Here is an 18838-nt window from a genome sequence, read left to right on the forward strand (position 1 = left end):
TTTGCATTAAAAATGGCTTATTTATTTTTTCCGTTTGAATTAGTGTAATTTTCGAGATTCAATTTTTTTTTGTTTAGGACAATCTTAAAAAATAAGAATAAACCCATAAGATTATCAGGATCAAGGTCGATGAGAATCCTTTTAAGTTTGTGGGTATAAAAAAAATAAGTATTTCAACCTATCACTGTATTTTCTTATTGTTGAATGTTAGTATTGAAACTTAATATTCATTATTTCTTAATACTTGAATTCATATTAAATGATTTATATTAGAAAAATTATTCTCGATTTAAAGTTAATAATGCTTTATTATATATATATGATAAAAGAAAATAATCGGACTATTATTTATAAAATATATTTAAGAGTTATGAAACAAAATGATATCATTGTTTTTATCTATTAAAGCAAAATGGCCTTAAATAAAATATATAAATAACATAAATAATCAAAATATTAAACGCCATCTATATTTACTTTATTAATATAAGTAATTTTATAAATAATAATCGAATAAACATTTAAGGAGTCTTAATGTGTACCTAGATTTATTTCATATTTTATAAGTTTAAGTAAAATATAATTTAAATAAAGAGCCAAAACAACCAATCAAATAATTTCTAAACATTAGACAAACAGGTTGAAATTATTTTCAAAACAATGAGAGGGTGGGTTAAAACCTAGCCCATTGCAGATCTGGTAGGGTAAATTAATATGCATTCGCAGAACTTCTTCGTGGATGGGGATAATTAAAATTATTATAGGAGTAATTTAAGAATATGTTAAGAATCATAAATTCATTAAGACTACCTAAAATATTGACAATTTACAGTACATTGTACCATATACGTTTTACAAAGTATTCATGAAAAATATCGTGTATATTGGGAAATATATAATTAAGAAACATATTATAAATTTATAATGTAAAATTCAATCTTCTTTGGAATTAAGCCAATTTATACTGATTTCATCAGTGCATGGAACTCCCTATGTATATTAAGGTCTAACACCCATTCAATCGATTGAGATAGTACTTCTCAGTAATGTTGTTAAACAGCTCGATTTAAGCCAATTTTTCGAGAAAAATATTACACAAGCCTGAAGATTTTGCTTATAGATGGCACATCGGTTTGGACATCTATTGGCGAAATCTCGAGACTTGGGCAATTTTTCTGGCGAAAATATTAAGTTAACCCTTTTTAAAATCACTTAAATCGAGCTATTTAACTTTTTTTAAATTCTTGTTAAAGTTATAAAATGTTTTTTCATAATTAAAAGTACTAATAAGTGGAGTAACCAAAATATATAATAATTTGCATATATTAGGAAAATAGAGTCTAAAATAGGTTTGAAATTATGCAAAGCATTTATAGCATTCTTTTGAACATTTATCAACCATATTTAACCTTCTATATCATAGTTTTAGTAATACATAATGGTATATTTTATCCTCACAATAAAAATCTGCCAAATATTTAATTTTTTCTCTATCAAGTTTTAAATAGATTTGGAAGGATTCTGAATATTTGTAAATGCTGACTGATTAATCAAGAACCGTTCATTCATTTGAATTATAAAAGTATCCAAGAGGGAGGTAGTTTTATTTTATATTCTTCGACTGACCCTATATTAATATTAGAACGATCCGCCTTGCTGCGAGTCGAGATCGACAAATATTAAATATATAGAGTACTGCTTTTGACCCAACAATGATATATAATTTATGTAATTTGTTCAATGCTTTAAGCTATTCTCATATTCCCAATCAAATCGATGTCATTTTTTGAAATATTTTACTTGAAAAAGTTTTAAATTTGGTTAGGAAATGATAGATATAATAAGGTCAAGGAAATTTTGAAGAATAAATTAGTGGAGTATATATTTCTGCTGTGAATGCAATAAATTGGAATATATGAGATAAAATGTAGGAATCAGTAATATTTTTGATAAATATTATAGCAGGCATGATTTTTTGACTTGGGAGGTGGGGGGATCCTCTTGTACGTACATGTCTTATGCATTTTAATTTCGTCAACAATTACATCGCATGTTCTTTATCATGTAATTCTATTTTATATTTATATCTCCTAAAAAGCTTTTAATGCAATTAATATTAATAGATGTATGGGAGTAAACACTTTTAAATTGAGTTTTTTAAAAAATCGCTAAAAAAATTTGGAAGCAATGATAATATTTCCACTATTTTTTTTAGAAATTATTTTAAAATTGGTCTGGGTTCAAAGTGAAATCCAGAATATGTCACTGCCGCTATGATATAAAGGGCTTAAATAAGTTTTATTCATCAGAGATCTTCTCTATTTATTTTTTGGATGGAGATTCTGATACAAACAAACAAAAAAATCGATATTTCTATTGAGGAAAAAAGACCTTCTTTCTAATATTTAACATTAAGCGCCAATTATACCTTATGATTTCATTATTTTTATTTTAGTGTATTTATTTACGCTCAAATTAAATAGATGCATAACAAAGACCATATTAGTCTATTAATATAATGACGTTACTTTAAAGAAACTCTTAACTTATAAGAATATATTTCGTCGGTTATTTAAAATTATATGATATATAGAAACAAATCACGATTTCAAAAATAAAATAATCATAATTATACCAAATTTAAGTAATATAAATTGAGTGGAAAAATAAGTAAATTCAAGTCACACCATTCTATTATCATATATGAACACCATAATATAGATCCTAACTATTATAAATATCCAATATTACCTATGAGAAAAAATTCCTTGTCACAAAGTTCATTTAATTAATTTGACATTACATTTCTTTAAAAATATAACAATATTTTATAATTTCCATATAATTAGATAAGAGCTAGAAACATAAAAAAATTTTAAAGAGCATTTTCTGATTTTCCTTTTTTTTTGATTTTTTGGGATGCATTTTAGGTATCAAGATCGAAAGCATACTCGGCTTTGTTGTGCATGAATAAGTTGCCATTCACGAAATAATAACTATCCGATTTGGTTTCGTAAGGATTTTTAACCATGTCTCTAACTATTTATTTATTTTAATAAGGATATATATTTAAAATAAAAAAAGTAGCTAGATAGCATTTTTAAATAATATTTGCAAATTCATAGAATAAGGAAGAAATTTATAAAATAAAATAAAATTCAGGATAAAGTAATTAACAATTAGCTTAAAAACAATATATTTATATCCTAATATAGTTTATCAGCTAAAAAAGCCCTAAAACAACAATGAGTGTCTTTTTCGATAATTTTTTCACCAATATTATATTTTTTAAAAGATTAAGCAAAAAGAAAATAATTTCCCTCCTTAGATAGATTACGACGTTCGCATCGATAGTGGTAGTTTGGAAAGGTTGGGCGGAAACATTATTTACCTTTCTTTTGGGGTGTAAAAATATTTATATAATTGAAAAGGCGAGGGGGGCTCAGAGTAGGATTAGGCAAATAAGTCCGATGCAGCCTTTGCACTCCTCTATAAAATTGCCTTAAAAAAATTTACGTTCCTATTTTTAAGTATAATATTTTAAATGATTGAATATCATTCATAAATATACGGTATGATTACGAGAGAGAAGCATATTATTTTATCATTTAAGGCGACTATAACATTTATACTTTGATGGTGAGTCATTTTTGGCATTTCGTATATGTGTTCGCAGGTGTTGACGGTGTTCGGAATACAAAAACCGAAATCGAAGTCAAAAGATTTTATGAGCGTGTCGCGAAAAAAGTGATGCTCGATCATCCTGAAATCTTGTATCTCGTGATTGCCGACAGTAAACTCGACACTTGCATTATTTTAAATTTAGAAGACTAATTAAAATTTAATAGTCGAAAGTTTGGGAAGGGGCCCTCGAAGATGGTAAGTATCAATACGAAAAAAAAACGTAATGAAAGGTATAACATTATAAGTTATATAATTTTTACAGTTACGAGGAGATTGAAAGTGTTTCTAAAACATGCTACATTTAATCATATAATATTAGTGTTGTTGGTAACTAATTATATTTTTTGGTGGGAAAATAATACTGTTAATATTTAAAATATGTTAAATAATATAATATCTCATTTATTATCTTTATATGAAGATTTCATACATTTAAAGTAGGGCTTGCCGATCCACATATTTTCACCGATCCGATCCAATATTGCTTCAACCCGATCCGATATTTATACTGATTTTTAATCACCTCCGTTTGAACCAAATGTAATTAAGAAATCAATATTTTTTATGCAAAAAATCGAATTATGAATTAATTTAATTTTTTTATTTCTACAATTAAGACTATAATAAAAAAATATATATTTAATAATATATCCATTTTATGTTGGTATAAATTATAAAATTGTAATATTTAATAAATAAAATTATAATATATTCGATTTTTTTATTAATATGAGAGCCTCCAGATTTTCTGGGAATAAGCTTCAACGATATGGACTATCTATATCTCCTGCCGTACTGAAGGCAGACTCAGCCGCAGATAACGCATTTGCAAAATTATCTTTGTCTTTTTTAAAATATTTCCATATTTCAGATACCATATTTAAAAAAATTCTTTTATTTAAAGTATAAATAAAAAAATTGACGTTATTTAAAAAGATTTAAAATAAATAAAACTTATGTGTTCCTTTCTATTTTTATAAAAAAAAACTTTTAAAATACTATAAATAAATCTATTTTAAAAAAGAAATAAAATTTTAAAAAATTATTTAAAAAATATTATAATAATGTAAAATAAATATAAAATAACAAAAAAAGAAAAGAGATCAGATCGGATCGGGTTTTTGCAGGTATCGGCCCGATCCGATATTTTCGGAAAAATATCGGTACCGATCCGATATTTAATATCGGCACAGCCCTAATTTAAAGTTATATTGTTTATTGAAGTATAATACCACATAAAGTGCTACCGTAGAAGGTTTGTTTAGTTTAGGAGAGGCTTATTTTTTTTGGAGAAAAACTAGCACACCTTTAGGCACAAATTTTAAAAATAGTTTATTGTTAAAGTCAAATTAAAAGTTATTAAAGCTAAAATTTTTATGAAGAATAAATATTATATTTTAGGTGCGAATATTTTATATTATAATATTTTTTTTCCCAATGTAAATAATAGTGTTAAATGAATTTTTTTTTTTACAAATTTTAATCAAAAGTAATTACATGAAAACACAATTAACGAAATAATTGCGAGGGGAAAAAATTAAGGATTATATAAATTAATTTAAAAAATAACTTGCATATTTAATTAATTCCCTTTGAAATTTAACTGTAACTAGTTACTTTTAAAATAATCGAATTATTTATAAAAAGTAACTTTTAACAACACTAATATATATCATATATATTAGGTATACATTATGTAAGTATACTAAACCCATACAACCCCAAGCTAAAACAAATAATAAAGTTTATGGATTAAATTTAACATGAATTTGTGAGCATCAAAATGAAACCACGCTTTTAAAACATGTGAAAACAGGGGAAAAGATACTAAATAAGATAAGGAAGTGAATGATATCAAGAAGGCATCAACAAGACATAAATAGCAATTGGACAAACGATGATGAAAGTAACAAATAAATAAATAAAATTATGCTATAATGTAAATGTATTTTTGAGAAAATTTTATGTTAATTTATTTATAAATGGTGCTTAATATTACTCGAGCCACGTTTAAGTTTCATGCTTCTCGCAACAACAACAATAATAATAAACACGGAAGTAGTGTTATAAAATACGTAGTTCCGATTGTCTTAAGTTTCAAAAAATCGGGGCGAAATCTGTATTTTATAGAACGCTGTTGGCTAGTATAATCGGCCAAGTGGCTAAGCTGGACGTTATTTTCTATCGATAAAACCCACGTGATTATAAAATAAATTATTTATTTATAAAAAAAGAAAGAAAGTATATAATATAGTTATAATGACAATCGGAGTCCCATCTGATCGAACAGACATTTTCTCGGGTTTGGACAGAATAGGGAGGGCCTCAACAAGAAAAGAGAATAACCACGTGATTGTTTGTTATCATCCCTTCAGCGCTTATAATTTTCTCTATTTCGTTGAAATATCGTTATTTTTCAACATTACAATATAAAATAAAAATAGGATCGGCCTTGGAACTTTGAAAAAAAAAATTATCGAATGGGATCGGTTGGACAATAATTTTTACCGGGTCAGGTCGAACCCGAAAAATAGGTCCTTCGTAGGACTCTAGAATATAGTTAAAACTGAGAAATATTTTTTTTTAAAAAAAAAAATTTATTAGTTATTTTAACTAACACTTCCGATCCATTTTATCAGTTTAGATATACAATATATAATTCAATTATCATAAAAGTATGTATGTTAACGTTGGTCTGTAATAATTTATTTTTAAAAACTAAAATCATTTATTGAACAAGTTTTTGAAATTTTAAAAGTCTTATTTTTGCAAGTCAAAAATTCATAACATAACTCGCCCGAAATTCATACGGTATTCGGACAAAATAAGATTTTTATAAAAAATTTTAAAAAAAATCGTTCAATACATGATTTAAGATTGAAAAAAACAACACGTTGTTGTAAAAAAAAATATAATGACGCTAACATTTTATATATATTTAACTCATCGTTACAAGAAACGAGATGAATAATAAACGATTTTGAAAACGACGATAAGCTAATTAATAGGATAATTGTACCACTGCCATTGGGCAAAAGCAGGGAAGCATCTTTGGAAAATTCATGTTCACGCCAAAAAGATTTATTTATTTGAAATATGACTCGATTGGAGGGAATTTCCCTGATTTGAAACCGGGTGAAATCTATGCCGAACACATTAGCTTCCATTGGGCAAAGGTAGTCTGGTAGTTGATTAAAAATATTTTAATAATTGCAAATGTGATTAATATTTAAATATATATTATAAGTCGCATATCGGAAACAATTAACTAAGGGAGATATTTTAAAATCTGAGAAATCTGATTTGACCGGAAAGGTATTCCATTATGTAATTAAAGGGTATCCCCCATACTGTGAATATCTGACAATTTCGCGAACATTCGAATTAACTTATTCAAACGTTAATGGCGACTTCCGTTCAAAATAGATCTTTAAAAATCAATTGTTCTCAGCAAATTATTTAAAATTGAGATTCCAAATCCCAATCAATTTCATATCATCAATACGAGATAATATTAAAAATGAGAAGGTGTAATTTGTTTCTCCATAAATAAATGGATTTACCTTGCATTCATAGTAAGAGCAAATACGCGGCGAAGTACACAAAAAATGAATGTAAAAATATTATATTTATATCATATCCTGTATACTTCTTTAAGGAATTTGAGCTGTGAACGCAAGGTTAGGGGGTAATGGATATCGATAAAATAAATTATAAATAATTATGAGTTCCCAATCAAAAAATAAACCGACTCAAACTTAATCAGTTTCATATGAAAGATACTAGTTACTATTAAATAACGAAAATAAAAAAATTGAATCAAAAGTCCGTGGTAAAGTTCTTGTTTTTACTTTTATAGAATAGGATAGGAAGGTTTAAATTAGAGGTCTGCAATAGGCGGGTTTCTAACCCGCCCGCTCATCTAAATGGGCGAGTGGGTTGACCCGAAAAAAAATTCAAGTCACATAGATTCGAGAGAAATTATTTTGTTTTAAACATAATTTAACGGCCTGTTCGGTAAAATAATATGAATAAAATGCCGGGCCGAACAAAATAAGATATAAAACCAGGCCAGGCTTAAAAATATACATTTAAATTATAACAATTAACTTAGTAAGAGAAAAACAAATAATGGATCATTTATCTTTCATTTGCTTTTCCCTTTGAAACGATTTTCAAAATTATGTACAATGACAAAATTTTACCGCAAAATGATTTAAATTTTAAAAAACCAGGGCAGGGCTTCAAAAATAAAATGGAGCTAAAAAAATTTCTTCAAAATAATAGTCAGAAAAATAGGAAATTTTTCGAATCAAGGTCAAATTCAAAGATTTGATCTATGAATTGTTATACATACTAAGCAACGATTTGAATGTTTGAAAGTGCGAAATCAAATTTAAACCAATAAAATCTATATTTCAGGAAAACATATCTAGAGGTAATTCTGGGATTAATTATATAATCTTAGATTATAGTAAATGCTCCAAACCCAAATAAGCATGGGTCCACAATTAATGACCACATTAAGATATAAATGAGTATGAAAGGAAAGCTGTAGTACAATCAGAGTGAAGGAGGAAATAAAAAGATAGAAATAATTAACTTTTCATTGAGACCGTTTATTTTGGAGCGAAAAGCGGGGAACGAATTAAGGGTTTGATTTTCAACCATTCGAATGGCAATTTTATAAAAGTTGACTTTCAAGATATAATTTTATGGTATTCTATTCAAAACAGAATATCACTCTAAATAATGCCAATTCACATAAATTATCTCTCTTTTTTTAAACATAAATTATATAAGCCACCTGTAAAGTTAACTCTTTATAAAATACAAATTAAAATTTTTAAGATTTTTAATAAAAATAATTTTTTTTTGTAAAAAATAAGAAGCAATTTATTTTATTGTACTATAATCTATACACTTATATCCTTGAGAAAAAAAAGAAAACATGACTTTAAAGTTAAAAACTTTATAAGGAAGAGACAAGATAATAATAATTGTATTAAAATTGATTATTTTTAATGGACAATATGATAGCAATTTTAAACTTTGAGTAGTAATAAATTATAGCAGGTAAAGTTTTTTTAACCTGTCTTCTTTTTAATGATCATTTCGATTTTTATAGAAAAAGAGAAAAGTAATACAAGTTACTGGTTAAAGGACTATTTTTTTCATCGTTTATAGTGTGTAAGAGATTAAAGTTATGTTAAGGATACATAAGTCAAGTCATAGCCATTAGAAAAAATTTAATCTTGCTAGGTGAGCGTTGATAGGGTGACAATAAATCTAAAATAAGGTATGCAAAACCTTTCATCTAGCAAGTTAAAAAAAATTTAGGACATAAATTACGTATACAAATGTCTAATAAAAATGTAATTGAAACGAATTATTTCTATTGTGCATGTAAAGACAATTTTTGGACATATTATGAAATCGATACCTCTCAAAATTAGTATATTTACAAATGTGTTCCAAATATTTGTTCATGTTGAAAGTACTAAAATATATATATATTGAATTAATACATTTTATTAAAATAATGGAAGATTCCTGATTCATCTCATCAAAAAATAAAGGTAAATTTCTAATTCATACTGGTAAGATAATAAGGAGAAAAGAAAGGGGGCTTAATTATTCAAAAAATGGTTAGTAAAATCATCCTTTTACTAAGTGTACTTTTTACAGTCAATCACATAAGATGGGGAAAAAATGTGTACATTCGGAGCAGCCAATCCGGCAGAAAAATAGGCTTGATTTAAGTTGGCAAAATTTGTGATTTTTTGAAAAAATCAAAAATAAAATGATTTTTTAAATTTAAATAGCGATTTAAACCAAATACTCATTTCAATTATAGAGGTTACAGATTTAGATTAAAAAATATCTTACAGCATAACTTTTTTTTAACCTTAGTATAATATTTCTTTGTAAATAAAAACATAAGGCTTCAGAAGATATGGTCAGGAAATTATTGAAAAAAATCTATATTGATTGCAAAATGTCGCTTTCATTTTGAAAAAAACACTATGATATTGTAAAAGGCCATACTAAGCGTTTGCAAAAGACTACTTAGCGTTTTAAAAAATAAAATAAAGTCATAAATTATATTTAAGGATTATTATGTTATTTTTTTGACTCAAAGGCCGCACCTCAGCTCGACTCAATTCTTGTTCTTTTCTAGTCAGAGTAGAAGTCTGGAGCTGGACACCATTTTTGGTTTTTTTTAAATGATAGATTTTGACATCGAAAGATAAAATCTTTAAATACACTTAAAAATGTTTACTTATTCCTATTTGTTAAATCTAAAAAAAAATCACTATTCAGAAACAGATATTTTAATATTCTTTAAAAAAAAGAAAAAAAGAGCTAGAAACGCAACGTAACTAAAATAATAAACTATGCTTTAGTCGGTAAGGTATTTAGAAAAATATTTTAAAAAAATCCGGGTCGGGCCTGAAATTTTTTTTAAAAAAAAAGCCGGGGTAGGCCGGGCCGTAAAAATTTTTTGAAAATACCTCTGCAGGTCTTTGATATAAGTAAAATAGAATATTAACTGAATTTATAATAATATTAATGTATGGATTAAACTTTTACAAAAATGATTAAAATGTACTAAATAATTAGAAACCTAATCGGGCCGGTTCAGACTCCGGTGGTATTTAATATTATACATTGAGAAATTAACACGATTTTCTTTACCTAAAGTAATTTTCTTTGTAACAGTTTAACAATTATTTTAATGACTATTAATTATATATGTTAACGTCAATGTTGTAATTTTCGGACAATGTGTTATTTTTACAATTTTAAATCATTTTCTAGCGTTTTTGTAAAAAATCTGATTTTACCAAATATATTCTATCATGTGGAATACGCATCTTATAAATTGTAGACAATTTAGCTGTTAAACTTTGAGTCATTTTATATAAAAATATATGGAAAATTTAATATGAATTATTATATTTGGAAAAATTGTGTAAAATTCATAGGGTAGATATTCCGAACATGACGGCATACATTTCCAGTAAAATCAGATATTAAATTTTTAAAAACGTGCAAAGTTTAAAAAATAACACATTGCCGGAAAAAAAAGACATTGTGTATAATATATATAATTAGATATTAAAATTTTATTAGTAAAAAAATATAATAAAAATTAAAATTATTATATTTAAAATTAAATTTCGCTAATTTTTTTGTTTCAAAGGGAATTTTTTTTATGATAAAAAAGGATGATTCACTTACAAATAAATTATTGTATTTAAATGAATAATTGATAAAATATCGATTTTTTAATAAAATAATATTTACAAATAAAGTAAAAATGCATTATCTCAGTGAAGGTTAGAGGGAAGGGGTAAAGAAGGTAAGATCGTCATTTTTTTAAAAAATAAAAGATTAATAAATTAATTTTTGATAAATTCCTCATTTTTCCCCATTTTTTTTTCTCATTACAATCTTACTAAATATCGAAATTTTTTTAAAATAAATATCAGTTATTTTTCATCGTTGTTGAAAATATATTCCAAAAATTTTTGGCCTTTTAAGACCTAACCCAATCAGAAAACGAGTTTATTTTTTCCATCAAATTTTCCAGTTGAAAGTAGGTGTATAAGTGCTCTCTTAAATCCCTATAAAAGACATGAAGGCGGTTTACGCATATTATTTATCCTTTATATTGATGGATATTACATAGGTATTTACATATGTATAAAAGGTGGAGATAGGGCATATTGGAAAAACCTTGTCAAGTTTTCTTATCATTATTTAAATTATTAAATTATATATATATATCAATATATTTTTGGCCTAATTAATTTATAATTTTAACTTAAACCCCTCTAAATAGGTGAGATGAATATATAAAAATTTTTTTTAATATTACCTATATAGAATATGCCAAGGGTGTGCACATGTTACAGGTTTGAACTCTGACAAATTTTTATATACCCAAAATGTTTATTAAAATAACTAAAAAATTTATATATAATTAGCAAAATTTAATTGTATATTATAATTTGAACTAGAGATCTGCAAAGTTAGGCCCGGCCCGTACCCGTGCCCGAACGGGCTTCGGATTTTAAATAATTGGGTTCGGGCCGGCCGGGTCTAATATTTTAAAAAAAAATTCGGGCCGGGTGGGGTCGGACCTTGGAATTTTTTTAAATATATCTAAATTTATCAATTTTACATTGAATTTTTTATGTAAAATAAAAATATTTGATTTTGATTTTATTTATTGAAACTAAACGACATATAACATATGTCTTATATTTTGAGTGATTATAAAAATTAATTTCTATTTTTAAAAAAATTTCGGGCCGGGTCGAATTTTTTAAAAAAAATTTCGGGCCGGGCCGGGCTTGAAAAATTAGGCCCGATGCAGATCACTAATTTGAACAATAAAATTATTCTACAAATATAATAATTAACAAATAAAAATACATTTCAATTAATCATTAAGTAAGCTCTGTGGTTTAGAATGCAGTTTGCCTAACCTAGCTATGGTGTGCTTGATGGTCAAAATTTACAAAAATATACACTAAAAATATACAAGGTATCTTAATGAAGTGAAGTTATTAGAGATCTGCGAATCATGGCCAGGCCCGTACCCGGCCCGAAACCCTATTTTAAAAAATAATTTCGGTTTGGGCTGGGTCAAGTCTAAAATTTTTAAAAAATTTTAAATATGATATAAATTAATATATTTTAAAATTCTTGCAAGAAACAAAGCGCTAATATTTTTTATTTGTTTATTTACAATAAAAAAAAATTTAATTTTTCTTATATTATAAAATAAATTCGGGCCCGGCCGACAAATAATTTTTACTTTATGTCGGGCTTTCCGGAAGAAATAAAAAAAATTTCGTTCAAGATCGTAGAGGGCAGGCAGGACAAATTTTTTAAAAAAAAAATTCGGGCCGGGCTTGAAAAATTAGGTCGAATGTAGATAACTAATGGTTATAGGAATAACAAACCATATATATATATATATATTGCTCTTTCCAATATCTAAAAAGGTCCAGGAATTATAGCCGATTTTGCGAAAATCGGTTTGACAAAAAAAACATACCATTTATAACAGCTATTCACATTCTTGATAAAAATTTATTTGCACGTGCAATGTCTATACCATGTATATAATTGATTATAAATTACTTTCGTAATATCACATCCAACACCTCCTCCCCCATATATATTTTTTTAAATGATTAAATCATATTGATATTGAGATGTGATATTGATTTTTATTAATGGGATTATTATAGAGATGATGTTGTTGGGTATTATCAAAATTTTGTGCAAACCCAGAGTTTAAAATTATAGTGCTCTGAAATTTTTTTAAACTCAAATTGCTCATTAAACCTGCCAGACTTTATTTACATCAAATGCTATACTTGTAGCAAGCTTTAATTTTAACTAGGGCAGTGCCGATCTACAAATTTTTCACCGATCAGATATTTTGATGTTTATGTAATAAAAATATCAATATTTTTATTTAAAAAAAAAATAATTAGCTTTTAAGGATGATTAAGGGAATTTTGTTTTTCATATCCTCCAAAAGTTAATAATCTCATTTTAAATATTGCATTTTTATGGGTGAATGTAGTGTTATTAAATAGCTCTATTTAGTAGTGTTGTTAAATGGCTCATTTTGAGCCGATTTAAAACGGCTAACTCAATATTTTAGCCAGAAAAATTATGCCTAAGCATCGAGATTTCGTTAATATATGTCTAGATTTTTGTTCCTTCTATGAGCAAAATCTCCAGACTTGCGTAATATTTTTCTGGATGGAATATTGAGTTAGCCGTTTTTAAAAAACGGCTCAAAACGAGCCGTTTAACAACACTACTATTTAGTCTATTTTTAAAAACAAAAATAATACTATCCAAGCTTCGAAATTTACCCAATGGAGGTCTATACCTTTCTGCCCTCTGTGAAGCAAAATGAATAAGCATAAAAATTTTTGGCCAAAATCTTGAGTTAAAGATTTTTAAAAATTGTCTAAATCGAGCCGTTTAACAACTCTGGCTGAATGTGACATGTAAGATATGTTAGTGTTCAATTTTTAACCATTTTTTTTAAAATTAGAATATAAATGTAATTTTAAATCCTTTTTTCAAATATATAATTATGAAATATTCAAAGAAATAAAAATATCGGATCAGATCCTTAAAAGTATCGACTCGATATATTTTCTGAAAACGCTAAATGTAATATCGACACAGTCCAAATTTTAACCGATATTAGTGGCATACCCAAAGATGATAATTAATCCTAATAGATTTTTTTTTTAAATTGATCTATAAAATTCAATAAATATGAAAAAAGGGCTTTAATATTTTTCCACTTTAAATATTTTAATTTTATCTTGGCCTAAATATTGTCAAACTTGAATAATTTGAGAATCATTGGGACCACGATTTTGCCCAACTTAGACAGTTGCCAGCAAATTATCAAGACTTTTTACCTATTTTTCTTTTAAAAATAATATTTTACCATCTGTAATATTCTTAGTTTAGCCAAAAACTGATTATATGTTCAACCATTTTCAAGTAATTTATTATTTTAATTCACCAAAGTCCTGAATAAAAAATGATTATAAATGTTTGTATAAAAAATAGCAATATAAAATAATATGTTATCTTTGTTTGTTTATTTAATATAATGTTTTATTTGCAGCAATTGATAATGTTTTCTTTGGATTTATGAATATTGTGAATAGTTCTCTAAGAAATATTAAATCTTTTTAGCATATTCTCTTCGAGTATGATGATTTAGAAACCTAATAACCTAGTATTTTTTTGATCAACATTAATTTTTTTTATTATAAACAGTTTTTAAAAAAAATGATAAAATTTTATACTATAAATGAATGAATGCAACAAAACACAAGAAATTCCTACTTTATAGAGGTGTTACACAATCTCGCATTTATTTATATCAAGGTATTTCCAAATAGTAGTTAATAGAAATTTGATTGGGATTCAAAATTTTGGTCAAATTAGAGAATTATTCAAATTTTTAAAGATTCAATTTAAACAGGTTTGACTCCTTATAATGGGGGGTGGAAGAAATGTTGGATATTTTTCCTAATAAATAGTAAATATAATAACAAGAAAATTGATATCACCATCAGTCATTAATAGCTATAATATGAAAAAGTATAATTATGCAGGGTTGGGCAAATTTTCAGAAAATTGTATTCGGATACAGATACTTTATAAAATTTTGTATTTAAGATACAAGATACTTTAGAAAAATTTCAATAAGATATAAGCTACAAGATACTTGTATTTTTTTTAAAAAAAAGTATCTAAGATACAAGATACTTTTTTTTAAAACTTTAAATAGTAAAAATCAAAATGTATAAACCTTTATTTTCTTATTTATAATATAAATTTATAAAAAAATATTTAAAATAAATTGTAGAAAATAACAAATTTATTATAAAAGATAATGCGATATTCCATTTAATAATTATATAATTAGTAAATAATAATAAATCAGCATTATTTTTTAATATTATTAATTTTTCAAATGATTTATCGTTCAATCTTTGACGATTTGGTCTATTAACCATATTAGCAAAGCTAAATAATCTTTCAACGGGGGCTGAGGAGGGTAATATTGTGTTATATTTAATAAATATTTCTTTTATATATTTATAACTATTTAACATATTTATACTCCGCCTGTCATCTTTCATATAATTTAGGACCTCTATTTCAATATCATTTATTGAATTATTAGAATTGGATGTGGTACTTTTAAGGCAAAGGGTATCATCATCTTCATCAATTGAAGATTTTGTTGAAGTATTAATTTCAATATTATTTTTAAAAACAATTAAAACTTCATGTAATAACAAATCCTGAAGGTATTTTTTTCTTTTTCACCATCAATCCAACGATTTTTAAAATAGGGATGAGAAATAGTTGCCAAAAATGCACTTTTAAAATTGTTATCAAAATCATATATATTTTTAAATCTTTTATTTAAATAATTTTCTATGGCAATAGCTAATGGCTTGCAAAATTGTAGAATGGTTTGAATTAAATTTGTAATTTTTTTTAACGACATTTAAAATTGGAGCTGATTCTCCATAATAGCAGTTGATTTCACTCTGTATTTTGTCAATCGCTATAGCCAATGGGGCCATTATATTGCAATATTCTTCTAAATATTGAATTTCAATATCTCTTAATTTAGGAAATTCTAATTTTTGACATAATTTAGGAAGTTCGCCTTTAAATTTTAATAATCTATGAAGACTATCATACAAACTATTCCATCTAGTGCAACAAGGTGTAACTAATTGTTTTCCTAAAAGGCCTATTATTTGCATTCCATAGCTTAGTACATTTAGCTATTGCAGAATGATGAATTTTAGAAATGTTAGGAGAATCCTTAATAGCTTTCTCAACATCTGTTGTGGCAATTAGACTTATCGTATGCCACAAACAACGAATGTGTTGAGGCAATGTTATCGAGGCTTCTTTAGACCCTTAAATAAAAAAATAAATAATTTTATTTGAATAAAATTTTTTACTAAATTTACAATATCATAACAAATTTTAAAGAAGTATTAAATAATACTTTCAATGATTTCAAATTCTATACATTCATCATCATTGATGTCATAGTCATTCTCTACAGCTTTCATAGAATATCCAAACTCCTTGAAAGCTTTCTTAGAGCCGTTATCTGTAACAGTTGCTATAAGTTTTTCGTCAATACCAAAGTCACGATGAATTTCTTTATTATGATCATCTTGAAGTACTTCAAAAAATTTGCCATTAAGTATGCTTAGTTTAAATTTATTGTTATAATTTTCGGTTGAAGAATCATCTGAAGACAAAAATAAACATATTATTCTATTTTCTTCTTCCATAATTTTAAAATAGACAGATATAAAACGATTCAAATATGATAGTTCAAATTGTTAGCAAATTGCTATATGACCACCAACGTCATATATCAAAAATTATCTTAAAATATCTAAATTTTGATTAAATTTTTCATTTTACATTTTAAATTTTAATACTATTTAAATTAACCAATATAAATTTTTTTAAAGTATCTGTATCTTTTTGAATACAAAGTTGGTTAAGATACAAATACTTTTAAATAATATGTATCTTAGATACTGGATACAAGATACTTTCCAAAATTTTTAAAAAGATACAAGATACAAAAGTATCTTACAAAAGTATCTTGTATCTTAGATACAAATATCCGCGATACTGCCCAACCCTGTAATTATGTTATTATATTTGCAGAGGATTACTAATACCAAATAAAATAAATGGCTACTCTCAGGCCCAAAAGTTTTTAAAATTTAATAAAGGAAGGATTAGTAAAACTTTTAATTATGGGAAATGGCAGCTAAATAAAATTAATTATCAATAATATCAAAAGAAAAAAAATCTTAATATTTTGAAGGGTTCTCAATAAGGTAATTGCCTCCCCCCCCCCATTCAATGTTGTTATTAAAGTTATGAGGCAAAATGTTCAGGAATAATGTATAGAGAAATCTTAGACATGTCTAGGATTTTTAAGGAGGGTCTATTAAGTGAGGATTTCCACCCATATATTTTACTGGAACTTAAGGTCAACTTATTGTCAGCCTTTGGCTAATTAGATTTTTATAAAATGAATTTGGGTTTTCATTTTTTTAAATTTTCAAAAAATTTTGAATTATAATCATTATTTTAAAAAGTTATTAACTTTTAATAATTTTTCTTACAAATTCTTTCTATACTAATATATCAAATTCATTTTTTGGTGAAAGATAAGGTGTGATAGGAATTTTTTATTAGCTTAAATGATGTTTAAGAGAACAGGCAATATAATATTTTCTCACAAAATTCCTACCATTAAAATAAGTATTGCAGTTGCACTTGTAGTTATAGATCATTATTTATATACACAAGATAATATTCACTTATTTGAAGAAATAATATTTGAAATATATATTTTCTAAATTTTGATAAATTAGTATTTTATTAGTTTTGGGTTCTTAACTTAAAATAGTGCCTCTACAAAGAGATAATTTTTAAATTACGTTTTTCCAATTGCCTTTTTAGAAAGAAAAAAAAGAATCACAAGTCAAAAATGGCATTTACATTTTTTTCAAAATTCTTTGGATTATTATTTTATATAATTTTTAGATTTTTAAAAATGAAAATATGGTTTATAAAAAAACTATTTTCCTTCTATTACATAAGTGAGGTATTTGTACTTTTAAACACTTAACTGGTTTAATTAATCACCTAATGGTCTTTGTTTTAATGTATTACCAAAAAAATGCCTGCAAGAAGAGATTTTAAATATTTTAGGATTAAAAAAAAATTTATATTTAAGATCTTTCTCTGCTATTTGTTATAAATATATGATAATTTTATTTATATATAATATACTTCTTGTAGGCATCCTTATTTTCATCACATCTTCTGGGGTTATAATCTTTTTATTCAAAAAAATAGTCTCATAATCTGTGTTATCGCGATTTTTGGCATTATGCATAGTATTTAATTTTTTATTGTTGGTATGATGATCTGAAATCATAATAAATATAAAAATATGGTCAATATAATTTAAAAAAATGTTAATGAATGATTGCAAAACATTAAGCCTTAAAGATGATATGTCTGTAACATCCAAACTTGCTAAACAACAACCATAATTATTTATTTAAACTTATATTAACACTGAATTAAGTGCGTTATCTATATATGCCCTATTTTCCTTAAATTCCATTACAATGCTTCTGGCTACTCTTATAGTTTTAATTATATCGTTTTTTGAATATTCCACAAAACATTTGATACATTCTTATGTAAAAAAAATTGGTTGTCGTACCACGTCCAATAATCTGCCTAAGTTTGAAGAAATGTCTCTAAGCCCATCTGCTATATTAGTAAGCGCATTTATAATGGGCCCTTCTTACTTAGTGAAGTTTATTTATCTAACTTTAACCAAATCCAATTTGGCATGGTCAAAATTATCCATTAAAAAATTGACTTAAACGTCTAGGTTTAGCCTCAATTTAATGATAGAGAATATTTTTTTAGAATAAAACCTGGCTAAGCCGTTTTAGAGCTAGCCAAAGTTGGATGATTTAACAACACTACTCTTACTCTATAAAAG

The 18838-nt window shown here is 25.7% G+C and overlaps 1 protein-coding gene across 2 annotated transcripts; it reads right to left on the reverse strand.

Moving 5' to 3' along the window:
* Positions 1–2690: 2690 nt before the first annotated feature.
* Positions 2691–18288, reverse strand: LOC135923593 (protein unc-119-like). Of its 2 annotated transcripts, XM_065458430.1 has the most exons (5): positions 18109–18287; positions 6704–6865; positions 5760–5865; positions 3633–3805; positions 2692–3039 (listed from the first exon to the last, which is right to left on the reverse strand). In XM_065458430.1, exons 1-5 carry the CDS (start codon positions 18254–18256, stop codon positions 2927–2929), a joined length of 702 nt encoding a protein of 233 aa, XP_065314502.1. In that variant the 5' UTR covers positions 18257–18287; the 3' UTR covers positions 2692–2926. The 2 variants fall into 2 exon arrangements, with proteins under 2 accessions (XP_065314503.1, XP_065314502.1); XM_065458431.1 differs by lacking the exon at positions 5760–5865 and having other exon boundaries at positions 2691–3039; positions 6610–6865; positions 18109–18288.
* Positions 18289–18838: the final 550 nt, after the last annotated feature.

This window comes from Gordionus sp. m RMFG-2023, chromosome 2 (genome assembly GCF_954871325.1).
Source record: "Gordionus sp. m RMFG-2023 chromosome 2, tfGorSpeb1-WG-v2, whole genome shotgun sequence".
NCBI classification, from domain to species: domain Eukaryota; kingdom Metazoa; phylum Nematomorpha; class Gordioida; order Chordodea; family Parachordodidae; genus Gordionus; species Gordionus sp. m RMFG-2023.

Coding starts and splice junctions, on each gene's coding strand:
- LOC135923593 (XM_065458430.1), bottom strand. CDS start 18,256: ATGATTTCAGATCATCATACCAACAATAAAAAATTAAATACTATGCAT. Junction 6,866..18,108: donor AATAAGGATGCCTACAAGAA/GTATATTATATA, acceptor ATCAACTACCAG/ACTACCTTTGCCCAATGGAA. Junction 5,866..6,703: donor GCTTTTGCCCAATGGCAGTG/GTACAATTATCC, acceptor TTTTATCGATAG/AAAATAACGTCCAGCTTAGC.